This window comes from Struthio camelus, chromosome 14 (assembly GCF_040807025.1).
Source record: "Struthio camelus isolate bStrCam1 chromosome 14, bStrCam1.hap1, whole genome shotgun sequence".
NCBI classification, from domain to species: domain Eukaryota; kingdom Metazoa; phylum Chordata; class Aves; order Struthioniformes; family Struthionidae; genus Struthio; species Struthio camelus.
This window is the reverse complement of record NC_090955.1, coordinates 7,590,013-7,617,461: the sequence shown is the minus strand read 5'-3', so window position 1 is coordinate 7,617,461 and position 27,449 is coordinate 7,590,013. Positions and strand designations below refer to the sequence as shown.

The following is a 27,449-nucleotide window of genomic DNA, read 5'->3' as shown; positions in this document are numbered from 1 at the left end:
GAGGGAGGGAAAAACAGGCAAAAGGCAGCAGGAGCCCAGCAGCCTCGCAGGAGCAGACTCGAAGTGCAGGCTAAAACCAGAAAGGCCACCTGCAGCCGTGACAGATCGCCCGGCCCCAGGTGGTGGCGGCTGCACGGGAACCTGCCGAGGAAGCAGCACGGCCGAAAAATGGGCTCTGGTGCCATCGCTGCCCCCGGCCCCGGCGTCGCTCCAGGAGGGGCGGGAGGTTCGCGGGGGGAAGAGCCGGCGGCTGGGAGCAGGTCTGAGCTCCTGGGGACGCGCCGGGGCCGCAGCTGGCTTCACCCCGAGCCTCCCGGCCGCGCGTGGTCCCCGGGCGAGCCGGTGGCTCGACGCCTCTTTGCAGTTCGCAGGAAAACGCACGCGCGCTGCCCCGACTCGGCGTCCGCCCGCCGGCGGCCCTGCGACGCCCTGAGGCGCTTAACGAGCCGCGGAAACGGCAGGCTCCGCTCGGGCAGAAGAGCCGAGGACTTGCCTGTTGTGAAGCGAGTCTCGTCCCTGGTGACGCTCGTTAGCGTCGCGGGGCGGCTGGCGGCCCAGCAGACGTCTGGGCTCCGTCGTCCTTGCCGGCGCACATCGAAGCCGTCGGAGAGCCGCTGACCCTGTGAGCTCGAGTCTAATCCGATGTGCAGCCCGCGAGGGGTCGCAGAAAGAGAATATTACTCTCTTGATCTAGCGAGTCGAGGAAGATGAAACGAGTTGCCGGAGGTTTCGGGTCAGGTCCGACATCGCTAATGCCTCCAGCTGGAGGGCCGGCACGCGGCCGCGCCGGCTCTTGTTCCCCTCCTCCGGCGGCAGCAGCAGCAATCGCCCTCCTCAAGGCGCGAGCAGCCGGGGAGCCGTCAGAAATGGCAGGACTCGGCTCAAGGAGCTCCTCTAGCACCAGGCGGTGAGGGCGCGGGGCCGGCGGCTGCGGTCTTTGCGGGCTCCCGGGGCGGCTGGCAGGCCGCAGCGAGGCGCCTGCGGCTGCCATGTGTCAGGACTCCGCGTCCGAGCAGCTCTTTCGGCGCGGGAGGGGTATTCTGGGCCCTCCAGAAGCACCAAACCCTGGCCTCTGGCTACCCGAGGGCTGTTACCGTCGGCCCCCGGCGCCTGGGACTCGCTCTGCGCGCTACGAGAGGAGCCGAGCCGGCCGCGCTGCCCAGCCCGCCGTGGAGCCGCAGCGGCGGGCAAAGGTGGCCTTTAAACGGCCGTGCTCCCGGGCACGTTGCAGATGCCTCCAGTTTGAACTGGGCACGTTTTGGGACCAAAGTAATATTTTAATGGGCTTGTAAAATTGTGGGAAGCAGGTCTCGAAGCGGGCTGAGCTGGCGTGTTACTGCAAGCTCCTCCATCAGCTCCAGCTGTCGCTCTGTCTGGGGTCGGGGGAGCGCTTGGGGCAGGGCACTAGTTACCTTAACCACCCCAGCTGCCACCTAGAAAAGGTTAGAGCTGGTTTTCCTTCACGTTACTCAGACAGCTCTCCTAGGCCAAACTTTAATATAGAGATTACCTTACACCCTGCGCGCGCAGCATCTCCCAAGCTCTCCCAGCACGTGGACTATAGCAGAACCGAGCGTCTCTGTCCGGAGGTGAGCTCCTCGGCCTCTCTGCACGTGACCTACAGCAGTATTTGCTGCAGTGCCCCAAGCTAATTCGTCCTGTGGTACAGGAAATGGGGGAGCGAGGCCATGGGTTTCGGAGCCCTTTGGAAAGCCGACTTTCAAGCAGAAAGGGAATCGCAGGCCTCCGTGAGACACAGCTGCCCCGGGCAGCGCGGGCCGGCCGCGCGCCTGCGGTTCGGCAGCGCCGGGGGGCTGCAGATCCCTCCTCCGCAAGCTGAACAGCAATTTAATGTCTCGCCGCCTCGCCCTGCTCGCGCTCCACGGAGGCGGCAGTTGTGAACGATGCCCTCAAACACGTTCTGTTCAGAAAACATAACTTTTATTATTAGTTGCAATATACATTGTATTCCTTTAAGAATCCTAAACTTGTACATGGTTTTTCCCACTGAAAATACATGTGTATGTATATATGTTTTTTATATATATATATATATGTATGTATTTTATTGAACTGGAACACAGTGGAACAAAGAGAGACAAGCTCAGAAATTACTTGGAAAAATAAGTGTGATCTCAACGGGTTTGTGCTGGCAGTGTGCTAGGGTCAGTGGTATAAAAAGAACAGGCTAAATAGAAAATGTCATGGCTAGCCTTGGGGGAATGGTCTCGCGGTGCTACAGGTGGTGCTATATACAGTAGTTACACGTTACTATTGCTCAGTCGTGAACACCACCTAGTCCCCAAGGCAGACCAGCCTCTGGGGTGTCTCGACCCAGCAACATTCACAAGGTCAGCTGCGCGCTTCCCTACAAATGGTACCTGCCATTTGAAAATAAGAGTTTAATTACATTTCCCTTGGCAGCAGCTCTGCTCATTGCTAATCTGGTCAATAAAGGAAGCGTTCCTCCAGGGCATGGTTCAACCTAACTGGGTCAATATAAAGTGGCTTACGTGCAGCGTAAGGGCTCAGCAACAGCAGCGAGAGCTGGAGGGACCGTGCCGGCTGAGAACTGCAGCTGCTGGAAATCAGCAGTCTCAAGGGGCCCAGGGTGATTTGCTCTTGGCTCCCTGCTTTTCCACACTGATTTTCACCACCTGGAAGTCTGGGAGTGTGCATGGGCAGAGGCAGACAGCAGGTAGCCTAGCAGAAAGCCCCAGGGCTTTTTTTCAGGTGGGTTTTCCCTGTGTTAATTTCCTCAAAAGACAGCGTCAGAAACTTGGCTGAGGGTGGCAGTAACCTCTGCCGTAACAGGGTTTTGGGGGCGTTTTTTTTTTTTTCTAAACTGAGCCACGTTCTTGTTTGTTAATCTGATTTTCAAATGCAGCTTCCCCAGGCCGCATACCATTGCTGAGCTGAGCTGGACAGAGGGACAAGCCTTCCTTAGATCAACGTAATTGGTTTCTTTCTATTTCTTCTGAGCTGCAGATGCTCCTTGGTGAAAGGACATGCTTTAGCAAAGGCACTGATTGCAGACCTTCTTCCTCTGCCCGAAGCCAGGTTGGAGGGAGCAGACAGGCCCCGACCTTCCTTCTGGAGGGTCGCTTCCCTTTCCCCCACAAAGTGCTTGTCAGTTTAGGAAGGGATTTAAAGGACATGGGCACTGATCCGCTCCTACTGACGTCCTCAGAAAAAGTGCTTTTGAAAAAACTTTCATCCTTAAGTCATTATCTTGTTACCACCTCATGACATCTGGCACCATGCCTGCTTGATTCCTATTTCAGCTGAAGAAGCAGGTGAGGTTTATCACCACTGAAATCGTGCCACATTTGCTGTCTTTCCCCAGCAGTATCTGGCAAGAGGGAACCTTGCTCAATGAAAAGAAGTTAGAGCAAGCCAGCCTGTGGTTAAGATACAGAGCAGGCAACCTGTGCATCTCCTCGTTCCCCTAGCAAGTGTCACTGCAGGTTCAGCAAGGGTTGGTGAGAGTTATTGATTGCACTGGAATAACAATTTAACCAAAAGCTCACATTGCTAGAGTTACAGCTGGTTCCTCTCTTCAGAGGCAGGAAAATACAAGTGTGGAAACGCCTGCACCAACCTGTACAAAAGAGCTTTCCTGACTAGGTCCCCAAGGCAGTTGTGAGGAGAAAGGCATCACGTGCATCCACGCGTCGTGGGAACATCCACACTGATGGGCCTGCACGGGGACTGACCTCATTCTGACTGTTATTGCACGGAGGTCCCTTTCCTGAATTGTGCTAGAACTGCTACCACTACTTCCACTGCTGCCCGATGCTCCAGTTTCTCTTATGAAGCATTTATGAGCTTCCTCTTCTTGCAAAATCGGAGGGAGAGGAGCAAGTTAACCCCTTCCCTTTGGCTAATGCCAAGACACATATTAATAATTATGGCCATCTTTTGGGTAAATTTAACAGCACAGCTGTGCTGTGATCACTACATTGCTTTTGCTGTAGTGATACAATGCCTTTGCTCCAAAACAGGGTCTTTGGTCTCTCCTTTAGCCCCACTGCCATCGGAGACCCAGTCAGCTCTAGAGTTTGGCTAGCCTGCGCCACTGGATCAGCTCACAAGATGCTCCGATGCAACTTGCACACCAGTGCCCCTGAATACCCCCAGGGCAGCAAGACTCACGTTGGACAGGTGATTGTACCCTACACCCTGCCTTTAGCGCCCCACCTCGCATATAGGGGGGAGCTCAACTCTGTGCCGATCCTGCCAGAGGTGGCTGTGCTGCTTAGGAGGAGAACGGGGAGCGCTTGGAAGGGATTTCTATTCATGCTTTGGGTCTCCTACTAAACCGGTGGACCATGAGGACACCCACTGCTACTCCCCAACCACCAGCTGCTCTGTGCTTCTCTGCAGCATTTTTTTCAGGACATTTTCCAACTGATGAAGGAAAACAACAGATTATGACTGTAAAGTTATGGTGAGAGAACTGGATCCTGGTAGGACAACATTATCCCCTGCCAAGGGAAGAAACAATTAACCCTTTCTTTAGACTCTCCTCCCATTTCTTCCCCAGCTCCCAGCCACCTCTCTATATATCATATATTATATTACGATATTCTCTTAAAACTCTGACTTTGCTCTTTAGTTTCAGTAGCACAAGTAATTAATCCAATAATGAGGAAAAAAAAGAAAGAAAGAAAGAAAGCAGCCCCTAGGAATATTTACAGAGCAGTTCATCTCGCAGAGGAGATGGGGGGGGTTCGCACTGGGAATAGCATGGATTTTGAATGTGCTAAGTGGGTTTGATTCTACATTCATCCTTTTCCCCTCTGGGATTCTGTTCTGATGATGAAAATTAAAAAGCTGTTCAACATGCTTTCCCAGAGCGCAAACTCACAGAGGAGTTGGGGTGGGGGGGGAGAAAATACACACTGTTTATTCTCTCCCCTTGGGTCTGGCCTGCTAATAAAGGTAGCATCCAAAGGAGTCTGACCTTGAAAACCAGCCTTTCACTTTCAAGCGTGAGTCTGTTCCCACCCCCCATCAGCTCTGCCTTTCAGCCTCTCTTCATTACCCAGCAAGCATTCTCCTCTCAAGGGCCAGGACTTTAAAGGTACTGGATAGTGGGAAGAGGGATGGGACTGTACATACCTGGAATTAAAACCATAAAATGGAAGATATGGACTTGTTTAACATACTAAAAGTTATTGCAGTATAAATACACTCCTGGCACCTCAGCAAAACAGAGGAGGGGAAGCGATGGAGGAGGCTTAGTGGGTAAGGGACTGTTTAATAAAACTACCCAATCTGGAAAGCTTTAATGGCTGCTCCCACAGCTATAAATTCTTTCTGAGATTAGGGCTCATTTTTGCGAGCAAAAAGTGCTCCATCCTGTGCCTTTCCCCCCACCCTCCCTCATGCTGTGCATGGTAAAACATCCCAAGAGTCCCTCTGTGTTAGATCTTTTTCAGAGAGACTTCTATTAAGAACAGCATCTATCCCCAGAAAACCTCAGTAAGAGTTGCAAAAATAATTGCTCTTAAGTATGGCTGGTTTCCCCAGCTGCTGAGACCTTCTGGCCAACCCATGTCAGTATTTCCGTGAAGACAGAGGTAGTGACCTCGGGCAGCTCTTTGTGGAGGGCATGATAGGCTTCCTCATACACCTGCAACCAGGAAGAGAGTAAAGATTAGTGCAGAAAAAAAAATCCCAATGAACAAGGCAACCTTCAGCCACCTCTTGTCAGAACCTGCAGGCCCAACACATCCTGCCCACACCTTGTCAGGTTTTTTCCTAGACATGATAGGTTATGAAACCAAAGAGATTCCATGCGCTCTGGACGGCCCCACTTCATGAAGGGGTCCCACCATGGACTCCCAGGTTCTGTGCTGATAGAGCCCGTTCCAGATTGTGCTGGAGGCAGATGTTGTTTTTCTTTAAGATGCTTTTCTAGAGGTGGAAAACAAGCATAAAGGGCGTAGAGAGAAAGGACAAGACATCATACGTCTCTACGCTTCCTGTTTTTTGTGGGGGTTCCTGAGCTGAGGCCTTTTGCTCAGAGGTGCTGCACCCCAGGGAGGGGACTTGCTTCAGTGGAGCCATGAGCTCGCAGCAGCTCAAGCAACCAGATCCCATGTGTCCCAGCTGAGCACCTCAAACTGGTCACTTGGGCAAGCTGCCTTGTAGAGCATGGCCTTTACAGGTCACAGAGGGGAAATGGAAACAGTTCTTTCCCCTGCTTCTGATCCCCTTTCTGCAGTGAGGTCCTCATGGCAAATCTTCCAGGGTTTGATCCCTTCTCGGTGTTACATCCCTGACATCTGCCAAACTTCCAGCTCCCTCCCATTTTTTTCCTGTCTACTGCTCCTTCTTCTTTGCTGCACTTGGCATTCATGATGCTGGAATTCTGCATTCAAGAAGGCATTGGCATTGGAGCTTGACACTTGTGCGTGACCCAAGCACTCTGCTGCGCTTTAGCAAGATTTCCTGCTTCTTATCCCAATAAGAAGCAACATATATTTATCACGCCCTTGGAGTTTAAAGGACAATGGGGGATGTTCCCATCATGCCTTGTGTAATTTTACTTCTTTTATTCCCAGCCTATCCAGTTATTTTTCTGATGACAAAAGCTTTCCCTTGGTCTCCCTGTGTCTCTTTCAGGCTCATTCATGTGCTAACAATTGGTTAATCAGCTGTGGCTCTCTTGAAATGAGCAGATGTGAAGTGGCTTTTGTTGAGCTGTGCTTTGGAAAGGCCTCCCTGCACCTTCACGCGCTGGGGCTTGAGGTAAGGGTGGTGCTGACACAGTTGGCATTGTTCAGAAGAGCTGTTGGGGTCAGCACTTTACCTGGTTATGAGCCTCGCTCTGCTGACATGCCAAGTTGCTTCATGTAACAGAGATCCCTAGGTACGCAGCTACCCACAGGATCAGGTATTCAGATCACCCATGACCCCCTGCTCCAAAGGCAGTTCACCTGAATCCTTACCTCTGATGTCCTTGTCAAGCCTAAAAAGCAAGAAGCGAGCTTAGCCCTGTTACTTGTTACAGCATGGATATCAGCTAAGATTCCTTGAGAGAAGGTTTGGGCCTGTGCTTAACTACTGTGTTGACATATCATTACAGTTCAGCTTGATATGGCCCTGCTTTCCCTCAGAACTGCTTGTATCTCTGAAGGGAGCTAAGCAGACGCCCCGCCCCTCAGAGTGAAGGGCGCTCAGGCCAATGCTATCAGTACAATTCCACGAAAATCAAGAAAGTAAGATAACCTTGAGTGTTTTGTCTTGACTCTGCACTGTATCCATCAGTAAATAGGACCCTCTGATATCACAGAGCTTGTCAGAAGAGCCGTGTAGCACCAGGATGGGCAGAGTCAGCTTGGGCAGAGCTCGCTCAATTCTGGCAATGGCATTCATCAGCTGGATGACAAAGGAGACCTTCATGCCACCGTGGTAGACCAAGGGATCTGCTGTGTACGATTCCATCTGGCAGGGAGAAAGAGGTCATTTAAGGTTAGCAATATTTCATGCAGAAAAAACAAAGCAGATCACCTTGGCTGTGAGGAGTTTCTTCCCTTTGCTTGCATAGCCATTTCCTACCCTGTCAGGACATCCTGCCATCAGAGTCAAAGTTGACATCTTTATTGCAGCTTCCCAGAACCTCTCACAGGACCTGGCTTGCTCCAAGCTGCATGTTTTTCTTTTACGTCACTGAAAAAATATTTGAGCCAAAGATCCTTCTGCAGGCAAACAGTGTCAGCCAATGACTGTTCCCATGGGGACACCTGCCTACATTTATTTCTACCCTGCCATGTCCTTCTGTCACTCAAAGGTGACAGTTTCTTCTGCACTCACGTTCTTCAGTCTGCATTATTTCAAAGTTGATATTGTCTGAGTCCTTATCCTGTTTTGGTGAGGTCCCAGATGTTCCTCTCTCCCTGGGGATAAAGATAGTGATCTAAATCTACAGACAACTAGCATATCTGATTGCAAAGCACTCTTACACTGAGGGGTTCTCTCTCAGTGCGAAGCTTGCAGCTAGAGACAAGGGTCAGCAAAGACAAGAGCACCCTCTGAGCCCTCTCCTCAAGTTGAACTACTCCATGCTGGAGCCTGCAGGCCCTGCAGGGCGAGGCCTCCAGCGGAAGGTGGCTTCAGTGTGCCTGCTTTGTGCAAAGCTGTAGGCTCATGGCCAACAACATTTAGGGGGCCCAATGGCTCAGTACAGTTCTTCATTCAAATGATGCCATTAGGTGGTAGGCAATTAAAAAAAAAAAGAAAGCAAAAAAAAAAAATCAACAACTTGCTCAGCCAGACTGTGAGAGGATAAAAATGTACAAGAGCTGGTGCAGAAAGTTGCTAGGAACGAGTAGTTACTGCAGCAGGCAAATCTACAGTAAATATTTGTATACTGTACATGGAGACGGCCCACACAGCCACTGTCATCTCAATATTTGCCAGAACGTTTTGATTATGGGTTGGTCCCTGGCACAGCCTCCAGTTCAACCCAACCCTGACAGATGTTTATAGAAATGATGATTATTTATAGGCTAGCTGAAGACGGCCTCCTCCTCTCCTTGCAGGCAGTGAGGACTGTTCACATTCTTCCTCCCTTTACAGAAAGGTAAGCCCTCTCCTGCTGCTGTACATGCCTGCCCTGAGGAGACCTAGGGTGGGAGGTGACCCATGATGCCACCCCAGGGACACCTAGTTACATGGAAGTTTGGGCCCAGATACGCACCTTAGCAAGAGCAAAATGGCCTTTCTGGACCTGAGCTGCCCCACTGAGAAGCCAGAAAGCCTCCAGGTTGGATTTTACGTTCATTTCCCTGTGAGATGAGATTATCAGGGTGGCAGGAGGACACTGTGCGAGGGGGGGGTGCTTTTCCAGCTGGAAGGTTGAATTTGCCAAAGTCTGTAGAGCCAGTTTCCCTCCCCATAGCCTCAAACGTGTTGGGGCACAAGACAGTAGAAACATAGCTGGTAGCAAGGCATGCTAGTGCACAGAAGTCTTTCCCCATCACCTTCTTGCTTCCAGTCACCACCTCCTCCTGCTGGTCCTGTTCCTAGGAACCTCTAGCTTCTAATCCTGAGTGCCACCCAGGGAAAGGAGCGTGTGGCAGTCTGGGTATATTGGGAGCTGGCACCCTTCAGGCACAGCCCTTGCTTCGGCCCTGACAAGAGCTCTGCACAGTGCTAAGCATGACTGAGGGGGGCCGATACCCTTAGAGCCACTCTAATTTGTGCTGGAGTTGGGCCAAAAAGATTCAAGGTGCTGAGGCACCTACTCATTGAGCCTTGGACACAGCAGAAGTTTCTAGCATTTGATTAAGGCCAATGCCATAGTTTGACATATGGAGGAGGTGGCAGGAGAGCGCAAGGAGATGAAGTTCATTCTTAATGAAAACCTCTGCTGTGCAAGGGATTGCTGGAGATGTAGCCAAGGACAGACGCTTCAAGCTGAGCTTTGAAGCTCACCAAAACTGAGCCCTATGTGAAACTGAGGTTATAGGCATGCCAGAATTCAGGGCTTGATGTACTGGTAGAGAGCAAGGGAGAGTCCAAGGGTCCATAGCAATGTACAGCTTCTGTTTTGGCCTCTATGCAAAAACATGGCTGCATCCAGCCCTTGCACTAAACTCAGAAAAGAGGGGTAGATTTTGGCAGGGAGACGCACACAGATTTCTCTCACCCCCACAGCTCAGGAAAAAGGGATCTTAACTTTGATATCTCCATTTCAAAGGAGTATTTGCATGCTCCACCCTCGTACAATGCCATAAATGCCAAGGGATGACCTAATGGGTTTCTTTCTTTTCTTTTCTTTTTTAAAGAACGGGAACTTTTTAGCTACTGAGCAGCCAACCAATATTTTTGAATAGATGGTGGGAGTTGAAAAAATAAAAACCCAATCCCAACCAGGATCGATCAGCACTGCAGGAAGCAGGATCCTATTCCTTGTGAATGAACAACAGTCAGAAAGTTACTGTTCAGTGCATGAAGTGAGTGCAGAGCATGAGGATGCCTGGGAAAAACAGGGAATGGGCTTTATCTTCTGATGGGGAGGGGCAGCAAGAAAAAAGCCTCGTGCAGTGGAGCAGCTTGGGATGGAAATAAGAGGTTTAAAGAACCTGCATCTGCATCATTTCCTGTGGTAAAGTTCAGCTGTAGAAAAGGTTCAGAGAACACAGGGCTGATCTTCAGCATCCAGCAGGACTTCCCACCTGCTCTTGTTCCTTGTTATGCTTCTTCCCACCCTGCCTTTCTCACTACCTGTGCATTCTGGCTTGCCTGTGCGGATGCTAGGAAATCATGGCTGACCTCCCACTCCTGCTTCTTACGTGCTGGTCTCAGAGCATGTTCCCACACTGCAGAGCTAGCATGGCACACTCACCTGAGGGATGGAGACTGGGCATGTACATGCCCCAGTCCCCAGTCCTGAGAGGTAAAATGTTTTTACTAAAACTGCCACAGAAGGATTAATTTAAATCACTTCATCCACGGCTTTAAGCTTACCAATAAATAAATAAATAAATAAATAAGAACATTTAGGAGTTTGCTGTTGAGATGAGGGTGACCTACTCTTCCTGTTTTGTTTTGTTAGTGCATATATAGGGTCAGCTAGGATGATGCTAACTCTAGATCTTGCAAACCTGCTCTGTGTGGCAGGGAGAGCTCCCGTTGCAGCACTGAGCGAAGGGTGCATGCACTGGGCAGCAGGTGCATGCACTTGAGGGTATCTCCAGGGGCCAGGGATAGCCCTGTGATTTCTTCCAGCTGTGGCCCAGTGCAGGCTCTTCAGAGTTCATCACAACACTCTTTTTTTTCCCTTTTTCTTATTTTTTTTTCTTTTTTCTTATTTTTTAATTCTAAGGCAGATGCAACTATCAGGGCTCCTGCTGCATTAGGCTGCCCTGCTTAGAGGTGTGCATCTTTCTTTTGCATTTTGCACAGCAATAAACTCATCATAGGGCAACTACAACCTCACCTTATGTGGACTGTAAGGGAACAATACTAAAGTCATTGGGACTATTCCACTGAATTCAATGGGAGCTAACAAAGATTAATGGGGTAAGAGAGTGTCCCTGTGACCTTATTCACCGGCAATGGGTTTTTACGATTCCTTCTTGCTCCCTTCTGTGTCTCTTGCACTTGATAGCACTTGATATAACAAATAGACTAAACATCTCCATACCATGCTGTGTTCCAGTCCCTACACCCTGAGGCCAGCCTGCTGGGAACAAAAACTCATCAAGAAATTCTTGGATGATGTCCCAAAAATATTTCTAGAGAATAGAAAGTTGGTCTGGCAGAAGAATACATTTAACATATAAATAATGGATGTTTCCAGCACAGTGTGTGCTTTGAAGCTGCATGTCTTGAGTCCAAAAGGAGGATGGGGGGGGGGGTGTCAGTGGCAGCCAGAGTCCTGAGATGATGTGTTGCTTTCAGTAAGTGCCTGGAGCCTCGGATGCTGGTATGTGAAGAAGGTCAGGAAAGCATGTTACGTTGCAGCCGACAGCTGGCTAGGGCAGTTTTGTGCTTATTTGCAGGCATGCGGGCAGCAGAGCAAGGAGAGGTTTGTCTCGTTCTGAAGACTATTCCATTATAAGTAGATGCTAATGAAGCAGACCTACATTTTTAACACGTTAAGAGGCTTGCATAGAAGGAGCCAGAGGCAAGTCCCAGACAAGAGTTATCACATGAGATTGGACAATATGGCTAAAGGCTGCTTCATGGCAAGGGAAATGGCAGTGGAAAACAACAGCACTCACAGAAAGCTCTTGAAACTTGGAGCATAATAGAGCAGTGGGAGCAGCAGCAAGTAATTGGGTAGAAAGAAAATATAACAGCTTTGAAAATAAACTGTGTCCAGTGGTTGCTGTGGTGATTCCTAAAATCATCCCAGCAGCCTACACGGAAGTATCCACACAATACTGTGCACCGAGCTAAGGGAGCTCATTGACACTTTTCTGAGTGCATTATGATTTGAGATACCCTCACATCAGCACTTGTGTCCTGTAATGCTATTTGGTGCACCACTAGCACTCCCCAGCAGAGGTTCCAGGTGTTGGGGGCAAGTATGTTGTGCTAATTGTCATGTAGAGGGTAACATTCTCAAATTCCTCTCCTCCTCCAGAACACTGGTTGCTTTTATCCTCTAAATGCAAATGCAGGAGTGAAAATTTTCCTCCATGTGTTTTTACTGAATTAGTTCTCTAAGTTAAACTTATTCCCTGAATTATATGCAATGAATTATGGCAGGTGAATGTAATTAAGAAAAGGTTTCTATAGCTTAGCCTTCTTCCCCAGTGTATTTTTTGCGCAATCTTGTACTGTACTTAAGAACATATGCCATGCCGTGCGTCAATATACATGGATGTACGCTAACACACTCCATGACATTTCTACATCATCCTTCTCCAAGCTTCTTGAATCTTTTTGCTTTCAATCCAGTGAAATATTATACCCTCTTCATTGATAAGGAAATCAAAGTCATTTCACCAAAAAATTCTTTGGCGGGGCCAAGAAATAACCCTAAAGCCTTGTGGCTATTCTACAAGACTCTTTTGTCTTCCAGTTTACTAAATGGGCAAGTCCACAGTTCGACCATCCAGAGTTTGCATAAGTTTGTAAAAAAAACGTATTGTAAAAAAAAATTCAAATCATACAACTGCTAACATGGTCTTTGCGCCTGATCCTTTCAGCCTCCATTCTAATGCCGGTATGGCTGCCCTCCTAGAGGAAGGCAATTTATTAGCTTCTACTTAAGATATAAATCATTTCATGAACAGCACGAAAAATGATAGCCTCATTCAGTGAGATGCAAGCTGATGTGGGAGCACCTGACCACAGGAACAACTGACCGCTACTTCCTCTCTCCAGACAAAGCAATTCCATTCATTTATAGTTTGTGCTTCCCTCCTTTCTCTCTTCCCACAACAGTGAGAAGGAAAAAACCTCAGTATGTGTTGTTGGAGCAGTTGCTAAGACATCTGGTTTTGCCAGTGATCGCATGAACAGGCTGCAACAGTTATTACTGGGAGTGTGCATGAATGGGAGAAGAGTCTCAAGCTACGGTCACACTGACAAAAAAGTTCACCCTGAAACAGCTCCATTCATGGTCGCAGTGGTGGAAGCTGGAATTAGCTTGTTCAGTTGCAGCTCATTGAAGTATTATTCTGAGGCACAGAAAGAATACATCATTTGTTCAGAAAGGCTGTAGTAGAGCCAGCATGTAATCCAGGTGACCTTGTGGCAAGGTATTTGAGGCAAGCATGCTCTTTTCTGGTATTTGAATGCATCCAGCACAATGCAGTCCTGGTGTGTAAGCACAACTCCTCCATAGCACAACTAATACAGAAAGTTGCAATACAATCACAGTAATACAAATCGCTGGGATTGTAGCGATTTGCACTGTAGCACTGCAAAGAGCAGGCTGGAAAATGTGACTTTAGCAGTGCTCACAACCTGAATGTAGCACAGCTATCTGCTACGTCTTGTGCCCAGAACGGCCAAAGGTGCAAGGTGAAGGGATGAACTGTCGATTTCCAGTGGTGAGCCAAGTTCTCTGTTACGTGGAAAGAGATAGGGCTCCCTTGACCTCAGAGATGTTTCACCTTTTTACATAAGCAAAGGTCTTGTCCTAGTGACTTAGCAAAACACCTTTCTTTTTAAAAGCAAAATGACGAGACTGGGATTGCATACTAACTCAGCAATGACTTCAAATGGCATTAAGGTTCTCACCTCCTTCTTGTTCCGGGAAATTGCATTTGGGTCTATTGATCCCAGGGACAGGTTTGGGAGAACAAAGTTGAGCACTTTAGCTGCAAAAACCTGTGAGAGAGGAAAGCAAGTAGTTAGAGGGCTAGTTAGAGCAAGAGAGAGAAAACATAGAGGGCCAAATTCTCAGCTGACGGGAATCAGCACTGAAGTTACATAGTAAAGAAATATCAACTGACACTGCAGAAGGACCTGTCCTATATTTAAAACATTTATCATAAAGGGAAAGGATTTACACTGCTTCTGGAATCAGGCACTGGACGTGTTAGTTTGAAATGCTTTCAACTGTCCACTCGCAGCATCACAGCTTCATTGTACTTTGCCTTTTTCTCATGCTGAAGTTAATTTCAAAAAAGGCCTCAGTTAAGCACTTCATTAGAAAAAAGCTGTTTCCATTCCTCTGTGGGGCTGGTTTTTGTTGTGGTTACTGCCCTTTCCTTGCTGTCACAGGTCTGATTTCAAGCTGCAGTGCATAAGTGATATTCTGTGCAATTTGCAGTAGTTGCCTAGGCTGCACTCTTTTTGATAAGCATATTCTCAGGGGAGCCTGCAAATAAACAACAGCAAAATGTGCATGCACTGGCTAAGAAAATCTATTGCTCACTTGTCTCCTGGGAATGAAACACAAAAGCATTCAGCAGCCCAAGCTTGAAACCTCTGGCAGAAGAAAGAGTAACATCTTTAATTTCAATAGCAATCTACAAGATCTTTGAAACCAGGATTCTGCTCTGATCTTTGATAGCTGTCTTTAATTAAGTGATCACCATTTAAGTCAGAAAACATGCAATTAGTGTTTGTTGGTCTATTTTATGGCCCTTTGTGTCCGCAGCTAGTACTTGAAAGGTGTACTGTCACCTGGTCTCTGTTTCTGCTGAAGTGCAACACTTCTAAAGCACTCTCTGACATTTCTGATCTCAGAGGATACGTGACAGAGTAATTACGACATTTGCAAGGTTGAAAACAAAGTTGTCCAGGACTCAAAAGCAGTAAAGACCCATAGCAGATTTGAGGACACCAGTGTGCTTTGGGGTGGATATGACAAGGAAATTGTGTCACTGTCCGTGAGTATATCAAGCCCTTCACCGATCATGACGTTGTGCAGGCAAAATTAAGTTCTGCTGAGGTCCCTGGATTTGGACCAGTAAAAAACGTATCCACACAGGTGCAAGTGTGAGCTTACAGTGCTAATGAGCAGGAATGGGGTTTTCTTTAGTTTGTGTTAATTCCAGGTGGTGATGATTTGGGGAATGCATTTTTATGAATTCTAGGCAAGGCTATGGACTATGTGACTTGTGGTATGTTAAAGGATGAAAAGTCAGCTATGCGCTGACAAGGCTGTAACACCTTTGTCTCTCTCAAGCCATTTACAGTGACCCGGATATATGCCAAGTAACTTTAGATATGTAGCTGAGGTATATAATTTAGAAATGTAATTGTCCTAGGCTCTCTTTAGAGAGTGTGGAGAGTGAGAGAAACAACCTCCAGAGCACCTGTAAAATCTGAATAATGGTTTGGAAGTGCCTGTCTCCAAAGATTATCATGGCAACCTAAGGTAATTAGGCTGCCCTAAAGTTGGAGCCTGAGTCATGCTTTGGGGTGAATTCTTATGGCTACTGACTGCTTATTCAACAGGAAATATCTTGGCATAAGAGGTTAGTTGATGATCTCTCCAGTTTTGTTTAGATTATTGGCCAAGAGATCAATATATTGGTATCAAGACCACAGATATTGAGGTCAAGACTGCACATAAGAGACAGTAAAAGATGGCATGCTTTTTGGATGGGGTCTTTGTTTACTTGCAGATTCAGCTGAAGAAGGAAGCTATTTGGCATACTCTAAAATTCCAGGAGAAGCCAAAAGTCTGGTGAGGATTCTGCTCTGTGTCTGCTTGGTACATGTGAATATTTATATCCCCAGAAATCTGCAGTAGGGATTTTGCAGAAGAAGCATAAATATGAAGCTTTCCCTCACGCGAGCAAGACTACACTAGCCTACCAATATAATGAAGGTGAGGAAGGTGTGACAGGGAAAGGAGAACTCAATATATGCCTTATTCTCAGACTCTCCCTTGTTGGAGACAAGCTAGACAGCCTTTTGTCAGATTCACTATGGCCACTTTTCTATTCTAATGATATATGCTTATCATCACAATTCCACAGGCTAATAATGACCTTGACCCTGTGACATGCTTTGGAAATATCCCTGAGGTTTTTGCGCTTTTCTGGAGTTTTGCCAAATGGAGTAACTAGCAAAAAACTGCTGAAGAGAAGAAATGGCTGATTCTCACCCCAAGCACAGCAGTATATACTGGCCTGGACTGGTGATATTAGTGAAATCATTTCTGGTGTTTGGCTGTACAAGAGAAGAACCAGCCCCATACATGGATGTGTCAGTTGCACCTACACACACATATATTCCCTGTATGCTTAAAAATAATGATTACTTATGCACAGACAGAACTCATCTTGGCCAAAAGAACTGATTGTGAAAGGACTCTGCCACCCTTCTTCTAAGGGCTTTCAGGTATGCAAGAAATGCTGCATTCCCTGTAATGTTTAGTACGGCCTCCAAATTCAGATGTAATTTTGATGATTCTTGGAGTCAAGGTCATGGCTAGCGGAAAAATAAAGTTTCATGTTTTAACTAGGAGGCCAAAAGGTTTCCCTGAGCCTTTGTTGGTTTTGTGAGCACTGTGGTATCGTTTATGACATGCTGGACTTTTAATTAAAAGCTGTGTTGTTCAACTGCTGGCTATATGTGATATCTGAAGAGTTTATCTCCCCGTTGGTTCAAAGTGGAAGTGTCAGTTCTTGAGAAAATAGCTCCCAAATGGTCAAGAAAAGTTAACACAGTAATGGCATTATTACTGGTTGGGCTGAGGATGATTGAGTAATGGTTATTAGAGCTGTTCCAGGCCAACAGAAGTGTGTCAGACACTTAACACTGTTCAAATTCAACCTTTTGCTCTCTATGACAAAAGTCCCAGAGAAAGATAGAACTAGATAGCTGAACGTTACCTCTTGACTGGAAGTGTAATTTAAAGCTGATTTCATGGTTTTTGCACTAGTTCAGCTATAGGGGTGCTCTACAGTGTAGACCCTTCTGCATAGAGTAATCCCTGTTCCCCCCACACCTCTGCGTGCTTATTTCTCTCTCCCATGACCTCTGCTCGCTAAACCGCTTGTGTGAATGCTTTTAAGTTCATTGCCATTACAAATGAGCTGGAGTAACAAAGATGTGATGTCTGAACTGTTTAAACTAGCTAGCCTCATTTTGACTGAGCCAAAAATCTCTGGAAGAGATACTTGATGAGCTACAGAGATTAGCTTGAGAGCAGCTTGAACAGTCCTAACAGGGAGGACATACCTCCATACCTGGAGTACCTGTACCAAGCTACCCTAACTATATGTGTCACGACTAACATGTTTCTGCAAAACTGGAAAGACCAGAGAAAAAACAAAATAAGAATTTGTTATTTAGTACTTTCTTCCAGCTTGACTTTATAACAGTCCTCTGCATTATTACTGTGTGCAAATTCAGCCTGAATGACTGGTGCACTAGTCTAAGAGACCCTCACATACTGGAACAACCTGACGTCCATTTGGGTTGGAAAGCAATAGATAGGTAAAAGGCCAAATGGAAAAAAACAAAAAGCACACAGGCAATATTGTGCGCTGAGTTTTTAAGGCATAGGCTTGAAGCTAGTATAGGTTTAATCATTAAGAATATTTCCTAGGTTAATTTAGTTAACGCTATTTTAAAGTGTTTAATGACAGAAATTCAGCAGGTGATACACTTCTACCTTTATTCTACTGTTTCTACTGTTATTCTACATGTAATTCGTTTCTTTTTGCATCCTTCCAAATGTTGAAGATTCAGAGCCAAGTCTTGTCCAGCTTAGCTGAGAAGAAAAAGGGGAAGGCAGCAAGGTCCCTCAGGCTTCAGTTAATTTGGAATGAGTAGGTAGGTGCTTCTGCTGGGACACAGAATTTATAAGGTACTGATGAAATTGTGTTTCCGAAAAGAGCAGAACTTGCTTCTCCTGCATGCACTCTGTAAAGGCACATCCCTTCTGCTATGGCCAGGACTTCAGCAGTGACCGAAGGTATTTCTAACACTAACTGAAAGACCCAGGATGGAATCCGGCCCGCTATTATTGTTGCCTTGAGCCCTCGTTTGTTTAGGCCAAGGTAAATTCTTGCTCAGCTGGAAACTTCCCCAGACAGGGGATGAATGCACAGCCCTTAGGAAATGGCTTAGGGCCTAGAAGTCATACCAGTTCCAGGGGAAAAACCAAAGCCTTTGTGTCTCAAAGGCACAAACACCAATGAAGCGTCTTCTAGATCTCAAATGAAAAAAGCAGAAAAGTGTTTTCAGCTCAGCTTTCTGGGAAAGCGTGGCTTACACAGGAATACCCTGCCTGTTTTCATTCCTTCCTCTTGCAAATACCTTTTCAGCCCCATGACTGACTTCAGCTAAATTTGACAGAGCAAATACTTCAGCAATAATTAGTTTTTATCGGTTTTGAGAGGCAATAATAGATATGAAAGAGAGAAAAAAATCCACTGTGAACTTGTGCTATTGTAGATGGGAGACTCTCTAGGAAAGAGACCCTATAAACATTCCCAAAATACTTCAGTTAGTTAAGAGATTAGAACTTCTTACTCTGAATATAAGCAACTATCTGATACTAATCGGCAGGAAACCAAACTACAGCAATACTAGTTACCACAGACCTTGCTAGCTTTTATTTCTGTAAGGGTTTAGTATCTAACAAAGCAAAACATACAGCTTCAGAAGAAAAACTTTTTCCTGTTCTCCTTGATTCCACTAGAAAGAGAAATCAACCACTAGAAATCCACACCTAGAAATCAACACCTCTCAAATTCAGACCCTACTCGATTTTTTTTTTAATTAATCATTTAGTCTTTATTCCTTTCCTAAGTAAGAAAACCAGCAGCACTGGTGCTCATGGGACCTTTTTGCAGATTCAGGCACAGCCTCACCTGTGAAGAATCAGCTACCAGCCTCATAAAAGCACCCTTCAGTACTTTTAATCTTGCTTTGTAGGCTCAGTAGATAGCTTAGGCTAGAGGAGGTAGTGCTATGGATTACACTGAAAGCCTATACAATCTGTTTCCTTTCTCTCAGAACAGTAAAGCAGGAGAAATAGTTTAGAAGTGCACTAAAATAAGAAGCTAGACCTAGGAGAAGAGTCTAGGGATAAAGGTTAAAGGAATGAGTACTGTGGGAATGAGATGTTCTGGTCTTGGCTTAACTGGCCCTTCCCTTTGCTTCCTGTTTCTTTTAGGACTGTTGTTTATTCTTTTAGAAAATCAGAAGGAGGGGAGAAAAAGGAGAGATGACGCTCAGTTGCCTAGCAGAGTTTCCCTAGGGAAGGGCAGACTGGGCAGTGCAAATTTTCATCAGAAATAACTCAGGAAGAGAGATGTGAATGGGAGGAGGTAAAGCCTAGCTGTACACTGAAGATGGTGTTTCTCTCTCTGGGTAAGAGCCAGCTATGGTACCAAGCCAAATGGGATGCTGCTAGGGCAGTAATGCTTTAGCTGGAAGCCTTCTTTGAGAGTGGTGAAGGATTCCTGGGACTGAAAAGCCCTAGTTTTGTTTAGAAACTGGTCATCCCCCAAATGCCAAAAATAACCCTAGCCTGACTTAGCCAAAGCCTGTGTTGCAACTATACCAGACTCTGTATGAGTCAGGAAGAAAACTGTAGGAGAAGGGAAAGGGCAGCACTGTGTGGGCTGCGAAAGGGTGTGGTGAAGAAAGCACAGTCTGCTACCACCTCCTCAGGTGGCATCGTTCTCTGACTCTTATTTAAATAAGTTTTCCTGAACTGGAGTTCAAAACTCACCTCCCCTCTGAAAAGTAGGTGGGAGCGTGGGGGAGGCACTTGGAAGAAAAGTATTGACTGGCATTCAGGTAGTGCAGATCTAATTAGGGTTTTGCATTGTAAGGATAGAGGTCTTAAAGCACTTCCTTCAATGGAAGAGAGAGGTGACCAAGTGTAATGCAGGTTTGCTCTTACCTTGATGGGTGTGGCGACTTCTGGGCTGGCTGCCACTAAAGGAGAGATTAACAGCATGCCTGAAAACTCACTGGGTCTCTCACTAGCTGTCAGAATGGAGATGGCTCCCCCCTGTAATGCAAAAGGAACAGCCCACATCTTAATACAGATGCCAACATCTCATTTATGCAGTAATCCTGCTACTGGAAGGGTTTTAGACCAAACGACCAAATAGTTCCTTCCCCAGAGAGACTGCAACATGGTAAGAAAGGAAGGCTAGAGGATTAGGGTCACTAAAAGTGAAGTGACTGAACTAGGCTGATTTTTGTGGAGGAGAAGAGATCTCGTTTCTGCTCCCATGCTGTAAACCCATTGCATCACACTGAAAAAAAACGGTGTGCAACATCAGTGAACTCTCTAGGATGCTTGTCATCCTCCTTGGTTAAGAGGGCTAAAAAGAAACAGTCTAAATGGGTAGTTTGGGTGGGACTTGAAAAATAAGTTGAGACTCTGAACGGGACAGACTGGTGCTGCATCGAGAAAAAGAGGACGTGCAAAGAAGTGAAGCAGGGCTTGCTCTGTGCCTGCGGCACTGGTAACGCTGAGTGACAGGAACACTCTCACCTGGCATGCCAAAATAATAGCTAATTGCTCAAAGTTAAATATTCTGCTCTTCAGTGCTCCCATGCTCTTCAGCCCTCCAGTGCTGTGTGCAAGGCTGGACAGTTAAAATCAGACATGCTTGCACGTCACTGAGATAAACGCTGGTCAGGCTGGGTCCTGCTGTGTGAGCCCAGTAGCTGATCAGTAGTGGGGGGTGGGGAAGAGCAGAGGAGGGAGACTTGGCTGGCTTGCTCAGGAAAGTTCGCAGAGGATTAGTTGCCAAGGGAAATGTTTGGTGAACTTCCATGCTGCTGAAGAACCATGGGCTTGTTAAATGGAGCGGCAGCTAGAAGAATCTCAAAGACCTCACTGGGAAATTAGCTCCTTGTTACAGAGGCTTTGGAGCACAGTGAGCACTTAAGAACATGCCATGCGTTCTTATGTAAGAACACTTGTTTATCTGAGCATGGGCTGAATCCCAAAGTACTTATTCATTTTTCTCTCCTCCGGGAAGGCAGGGAGAGAGAAGATCAATGACATCAATGGGAATACTGCTGGCTTGAATAAAAGGATTTAGCCCGTGCTGTCAGAATCAGACTTTAGAGCTGTTCACCAGCTCACTGCCTTTGTTTTTGCAGCCCTAATCCTTGGTAAATTTTCCTGTAAGGTTATTTAACAGAATGAGGCTACAGGGAATTTTTGTACTTCATCCTCGATCCACTCGCAAAGCTTTGGAGGGCTTAGCCTCCTGCTTACTGGTTAAAAGGAAAGGAGAAATCCAATGTTGCAGGGAGGTGGTGGGATTTGGTTAGATACCCACTGTGATTGGATGGTCCTACTAAAAAATAGTCTAATTGTTGCAAATGGCACTAATTATGGTCATGATCCAGGTAGAAAAGTTAAGGACTGACTGTATTCTCACAGGGTAAGGCATGCTGGCAAATCAGACAGTGTATGAAGTGGGTGAGAGGCTCGCTTGTAGTTTTGTTTTTCCTTCTGTGGGCTGAGTTACTCGCTGTTGTCCAGAACAGTACTACTGTGCTGCAGCACATATCCTAGATGGTGCTTGGAAGTGTAGGGGAAAGGGTGCTTACCATGGAGTGCCCCAGAATGAGAATGGGGAGGCCAGGATGCTCTTTCTTCATGAGATCAACGTGCTGCAAGCTGTCCCTGATGAAGACGTGGAAATCTGACACAACCATACGATCACCCTCGCTCTGCCCATGGCCAACTGTAGGGGAAAAGGAAAGCATGCATCTAAGTCATTCAAAGCAACGATCGCATTCGAGAAAGGCTTTATCAGAAACATGCCTGTTGGGCTTTTATTGTCTTAACTTGACCTTCTCCTGCAGTCAGCTCTCAATAGAAAGAGCACTGCAGAAATGCAAAGGACGCTGCACAGAAACAGCAGAGGGGCTGTCTGCCTTGCTGTAGAGGTAGAAGGTCACTGCATACTGGCAAATGGATTTTTGCCCGAGAGATCATAGTTACTGGGGTCCGAAGGCTCACCACACAGTAAGAATTGTAGTGCAGAGTCTTGGCAAGAAATGGAAAATTCTGAAAACTGGATATGATCACTGAAAACTTAACAGTCCTTAGATATAGCCTTTTCCAATACCTGGGTGTGCATGAGCTTTGCAACATCCTGCCTTTTCTCACTGCTACTCTAGAGCACTGGGTGAGCTGGAAATCTTCCCTGCTAGCAGCTCAAGAGCTCTTAGCTGAGGATCCTAAATGAAAGTCGTTGCAACAATCTCTAATGGGAAAATATCAGGTGGCATGCTCCTCCTAAACAAGTGTTAATGCAAACTGCACTGCACCGGGATGCTGTTAGCGTATTCTGTATCTGGGAATTATCTTGTCTGATCAAAGGGAAGGGAGAGACTAACCCTGGAGATGATGAGTTGCTATGGAAACAGTAGTATCCCTGTTAGAGGCGGAGTCAGCAATATCCATGAACACAGTCCCAGGCAATTTTGAACCTGCAAAGGCTTGAAATGAAAACCACCTTTGGGAAGCAGTTTGTATGATTAGCTGACCACATACACATACTATTATCTATCAAGAACAGAATTCTTCCTTAAAAGGAGTCTCCTTGCTTGTTTCCGTTCCACGCAGGATGTCAAGAAAACTGCAAAGGGGAAAACACTAAGCAAACCATATGAGTATGGGATAGGGTATAGGATGTCTCATACAACATCTCCTTGCTACGCTTTCTTCCTAGGCCTTCTCCTAGTGGGATTAGTTGCAGGCAGAAGATATTTGAACTTGTCAAAGGGTGCTAAGTGCCTAATAATTGTTTACGTGGTGGACAGTAACTCCCCCCCCCCCCTCCAGTGATATGCAAGGAAAAGCACTGCCTATCCAGCCCTACAGGTGACGGCTTTCAAGTTAGATCTGTTTGCAATATTCATACCAGAAGAAATCAGTATGTCTAAGCTACATTTTTTTGCAAACCATCAAAAAAATACAGCCACCTCCCAAATTAGACACAGCTTCTAATAAAGACCTGGACTAAATATGCCCCGTCTAAGAAAAACTGAACATACAACTTGCTCTTATTGTGTCTTGGCAGGTGGTCTTTAGAGCTGGCTGCCATGGCGGTGAACACTGCAATCAACCACAATGTCTGTGAGATAAACCCATAGGTGTCATGATGGTCAATTTTAAATACATATTACTGGTTCTGCTTTCCATGCACCCTCTCCAATTCCAAAATATTATATACTAAGCATCTTCCAGAAATAAATTGAAAAGCCAATTAAAATGAGAGTTGCAATAATCTTTGGAAGTGAAGCTCTCTGTGGGGCTACTGGAACTATTTACTTTAAGCGGATTTTTATCATAGAAAGAAGATGGAAGGTGAGTTTTTCCTGACTTTTATACACGTTCACTCCACCTACTTTGCGGAGCTCAAACGTTTTCTCTGCCTGATATTTAAACTTCAAATTTAGCAGATTAATATGGGTGTAACAGTCCAGTGAGAGGAACCTTTTCTCTCAGTAGAGCTCTCCACTTCTTTTTTTTTCTAGTAGTACTTGCACTTGCTTCTAGAATCCCTTTTTCTACAAACATCTGTATAAGATTACTGATCAAGCAGAAATAGCAAACCCCCATGGCCCAGGTCTGGCCATGACTCCCATGTTGTGGGGCTGTGAGGCTTTGCTCTATTTTTGGATGATACAGAGGCAGATCTGGAAGGCCTCCCAGGTCCTCAGCATGGAGAAAATTCCCTGGTCCTGCCACGAAATAATAATACTGCTGATTAACAGTGAGAGGTGTGACTGTGGGAAGCCAAGAAATACCTGTGCAGTAGCTGTGACAAGCAAGTCACTGGATTTCTCCAGGGCTTGGGTTTTTTTAATTAATTACTTTCCTGATGCACCTGCCTTTTGACCTTGCCTTTAACTATCAAAATACTATTCCCCATGCAGGTGGCACAGAATAATGCTTTGGGGAGCAGTCTGCCTGCACGCACGACAGAGGAAGGCCATTTAAGTTTGTATTCTTAGTCTTTGTACGGATGCTGTCCCTGTTGCTTGTCCAACACCAGCTGGATTGCATTTCTAGGTTGTGTTCTTTTATTTTACTACTTTTCTCTCTTCCCTCCAAGAAACCAAACGTACTCCAAAAGACAATGAGTTTACTGAAAGTTTGAATCTCCCAGCTGAAAAAGCTTCAGGGCAAGTAACTGAGACCTCTTCTGTTAAATGAAAGCCATCTGCACAACCAAATATTGATACAGTTAAGAATATCGACGTGTTTTTCTCTGATCTTTTGCCTTTAGAGCTATTAAGAATGAAAGATCAGGTGCATCCTGGATGTAAGACTATTTGCTTTAGGTTTTTACTGAGAATGAATCTGCCTTAGTGGTTCCATAGTGCCGGTTTCAAGAAAGTTGGTGTAGGAGGAGGGGAACTAAAGGCAACTCTCCGTGAGATCCAGGAAATGGAACTAACCAGAGGCTGCTCAAAACAGAAGTGAGACAAGGGCAGGTCAGAGAAGTGTCATGAGTATCAGAGCCCCAGGAGTTCCCTGTATCAGCTCTCCTCCCGGAACGCCCAGTTTAAAGAAAGCAATGTCTTAACAGTGAGGCTTTTGAGATGCTCATCTATAAAGGTCTGTGATCACCAAAGCACATCTGCATGGTACACTTGATTTTCAAAACACACTGCCTGGCTTCCTATCTAACTTTGGTGGTTCATTGCTAATCATTGTGTATCTGTAGTGGCTCAGTGATTGAGCCACTCAGGCTCAGGTTGCATGTACTGAGATAATTGTGGGCACCTTTTCCTATACGTAAGCCTTTAAAAAGGAGAAGCTACAACATGTTTTTTTTTTTTAATTGCAAGTCTAGAATTAGGAGAGCTAAGCCTCCCTGTCCAGCCAAACACACCACTGGAAAATAACATATTTTGCTCAAACAAGGTCTGAATAAAGTCTGCAGGGATCTGTCCCAGTACGTAATACTTATTATGTTGTTCTGCCCTCTGCATTTTCTGCATGAACTTTTCAGTCTGCAGCTCTATCACTGTAGAGACAAGAACAGTAACTCCCAATCAGTTTTGTCTAAAAGTATGACTTAAGAGCATGATTTCCTCTGTGATTATAGATCTTCCAAAGCTACACACCTCTCTTGATGTTTCAGAGCTATTTCAGAGATGAAACATTTGAGGTGTGAGGGATCTGGGGATTGCATTATTACCATGTAGGTACCCCTCTGCCTGCATAAAGGATCCCTTTGACCCTGCAAATGCATACTTTTACAAGTCCCTCCATTCCTCAAGTCCCATCTCCTCTTTTGCTGTAGGGTCTTGCTCTTGAAAGCCACTGCAAAGCAGCTGGACCCTACAGCTGACATCTGTTCACATTCCTCAAAGGGTTTTACATACTGGTCAGATTGGAGATACGCTAAAAAAATGTAAATAAAAAGCACCGTGCAATTGGACACTCCCTTCCCTTCAGTATAGGCCAAATGGGATCTGACTCAAGAAATGAGTGCACTCCAGCTCTGAACTTACTGGACAAATTCATTCACACAAGGGGAGCCATGCTGTGTGCTTCACCTGCCACTCTGCTGTTGGCTGCTTGCTGATGATTAATTTCCGGCATGATGCCTTTTTGCTGAGGCCACGGAGCAATAGCATAGCTAAAGAAGTCTGTTCTTAAATGCACTAAATCAGATCAACAGAGCATTAGCCAAAGGGGAGAGCCTGGAAGCGCCCATCTCCACACACCCTACGGCCTCTGTCGCGTTAGCACTCAGTCCTCAGAGACATTAAGGGGCTGGATAAGCACAGCAGCGTTGTTTGTCTTAAAGAGTTCAACCCTCATATGGGGTGAAAGGAAGGGAGAAGCTGCTGAACAGCTCCTTTCCTGAGCAAAGACATAGGTGATTTTCTTTTTTGCAAAATCAGGTGGAAGAACAAATGAGACGGTGCTTTGACAACTTTTGTCTCTTCTCAGCATCACATTGCATTCCCTCTGGAGGGGGAGGAAGGTTCAAATCCTTGCCAAATAACACAAATTAGTGATGGAAAAGTCCCTCTGGGCTATATCCCACCTGAGCGGAGGCTTGTCTTCCAAAGACAGCATCTTTGCTTCTCCTTAGGTTTCAAATGTTCTCTGCTCTAAAGCTTCCATTCCTTTCTTTCACAGCTCAGCAAGTTCTGTTATCTTAATTTCATCTTGTTCTTCTCTGCTTTCTTTTCCTAGGCCTTGTCCACCCTCAGATATCTGCAGAATTTTTGTTCTAACACCCAACTTTTATATAAGCTGTAAGCTATATGTATTCATTTCTCTCTCCTAAACGCCAAACCCTCCATGACAAAGACATGTCTAACCCTGCATTGCTCAGGTGAGGAATGAATTGCTTTTCAAAGCTCCAGCTGGAATGTTTTGCTGTAGAAGATGAGGTGACAGATGAAATGCAGAGTCAAATGTTGACTTCAGCTATGCTGCTGTAAATTTACTGGTTTTAGCAGTGTTTCTTAAAGCTTACAGTCATGGGAGAGAAGAAAGTATAGGCCATATTGTTTTTTCAGCCTTTGCTTCCTCGTTAGTATGGAAAAGCCATAAAGTGGAGAGAGGACATAAAAAATCTGTCTGGGGAGCAATAATTTTCTAGGCAGAATCTGGGTCTTGACTTTCCTCATCTTTAGAGGTTTGCAGCTTTGGGGGAAAGGGAACGGTTTGGATCCGTTTTTACTGTAGTGTGAACACCATCATAGAAGTCTATGAGGTCTGAAATGTTGTCTCTAACCAACTGATGGCAGAAAGAGTCAGGAAGAATACAGAGCTTGACTGCTCTTTCACACTGTATATTTGTTTTCCTCTCTAGATACATAACTCCAAGAATTTAAAGTGGGAGAACCACTAATAGGGAGGGTTAGGAAAAGTTCAAGCAGTCTAGGCTTACTACTCTCTCTGAGCATAAATACATTTTAAATTGCAAGGGCACTAACAAAAAAGCTTGGATCCAGGAATTTCTAGAAGTAATTAAAGGTGAGAACTATCACCCCTGCAAAGTCAATTATTAACCAGCCACAGCCAAAGAGACACTCTGGTACCACAGAACCGTGTATCTAAGGGACACTTCTTAATTATGTCAGAGGGGACCATCAGCAAGGCTCGCTGCAGTAGTGACTTATTAAATAAGTCAGAGCGTGGATGCAGTTCAGTTCCCAAAGGAGCCATTGGAGGCTAGGAAATGTGATTTTACGGCTTCAGCACTGGCTCTGCAGTAGCAGCAGGTAGCAGTACATTATAGTACTCCTGTTGCCATGCTGAGCAGTGCTGTACAAAGGAAGACCTTTTGTTACAGCCCACACTAAGCTCAAGCTGCAGACCCTCTTATTTCACTGCCTGCTTGATCAATAAGCTTATTGGAGAGATTTTTCTGACAAGCCCATCTGAAACAATCCCTAAATGCCTTTTAGGAGGTACTTACACAAGTATTATGTATATATGTATGTATTTACTTATTAGCTCTTTGAATGACTTGCTTTATCCCTGAAGACCTCAGTTTTCTGCCCCAAATCTGAGAGGGCAGTGGCTCCTAGCTGATGCATGT

General features: G+C 45.9%; 1 protein-coding gene across 7 annotated transcripts in view; it reads right to left on the bottom strand.

The window, feature by feature from the left end:
• Nucleotides 1-1,919: 1,919 nt before the first annotated feature.
• MGLL (monoglyceride lipase) overlaps nucleotides 1,920-27,449 on the bottom strand; it is a 111,608-nt gene continuing 86,078 nt past the window's right edge. For all 7 annotated transcript variants that reach the window (XM_009669339.2, XM_068907669.1, XM_009669341.2 and 4 more), the window contains 5 exons: nucleotides 21,472-21,608; nucleotides 19,796-19,906; nucleotides 13,714-13,803; nucleotides 7,240-7,455; nucleotides 1,920-5,638 (listed from right to left, as the gene is read on the bottom strand). In XM_009669339.2, the coding sequence (XP_009667634.1) occupies nucleotides 5,513-5,638; nucleotides 7,240-7,455; nucleotides 13,714-13,803; nucleotides 19,796-19,906; nucleotides 21,472-21,608 (680 nt within the window). In that variant the 3' untranslated portion in view covers nucleotides 1,920-5,512. The remainder of the gene's footprint in view (nucleotides 5,639-7,239; nucleotides 7,456-13,713; nucleotides 13,804-19,795; nucleotides 19,907-21,471; nucleotides 21,609-27,449) is intronic.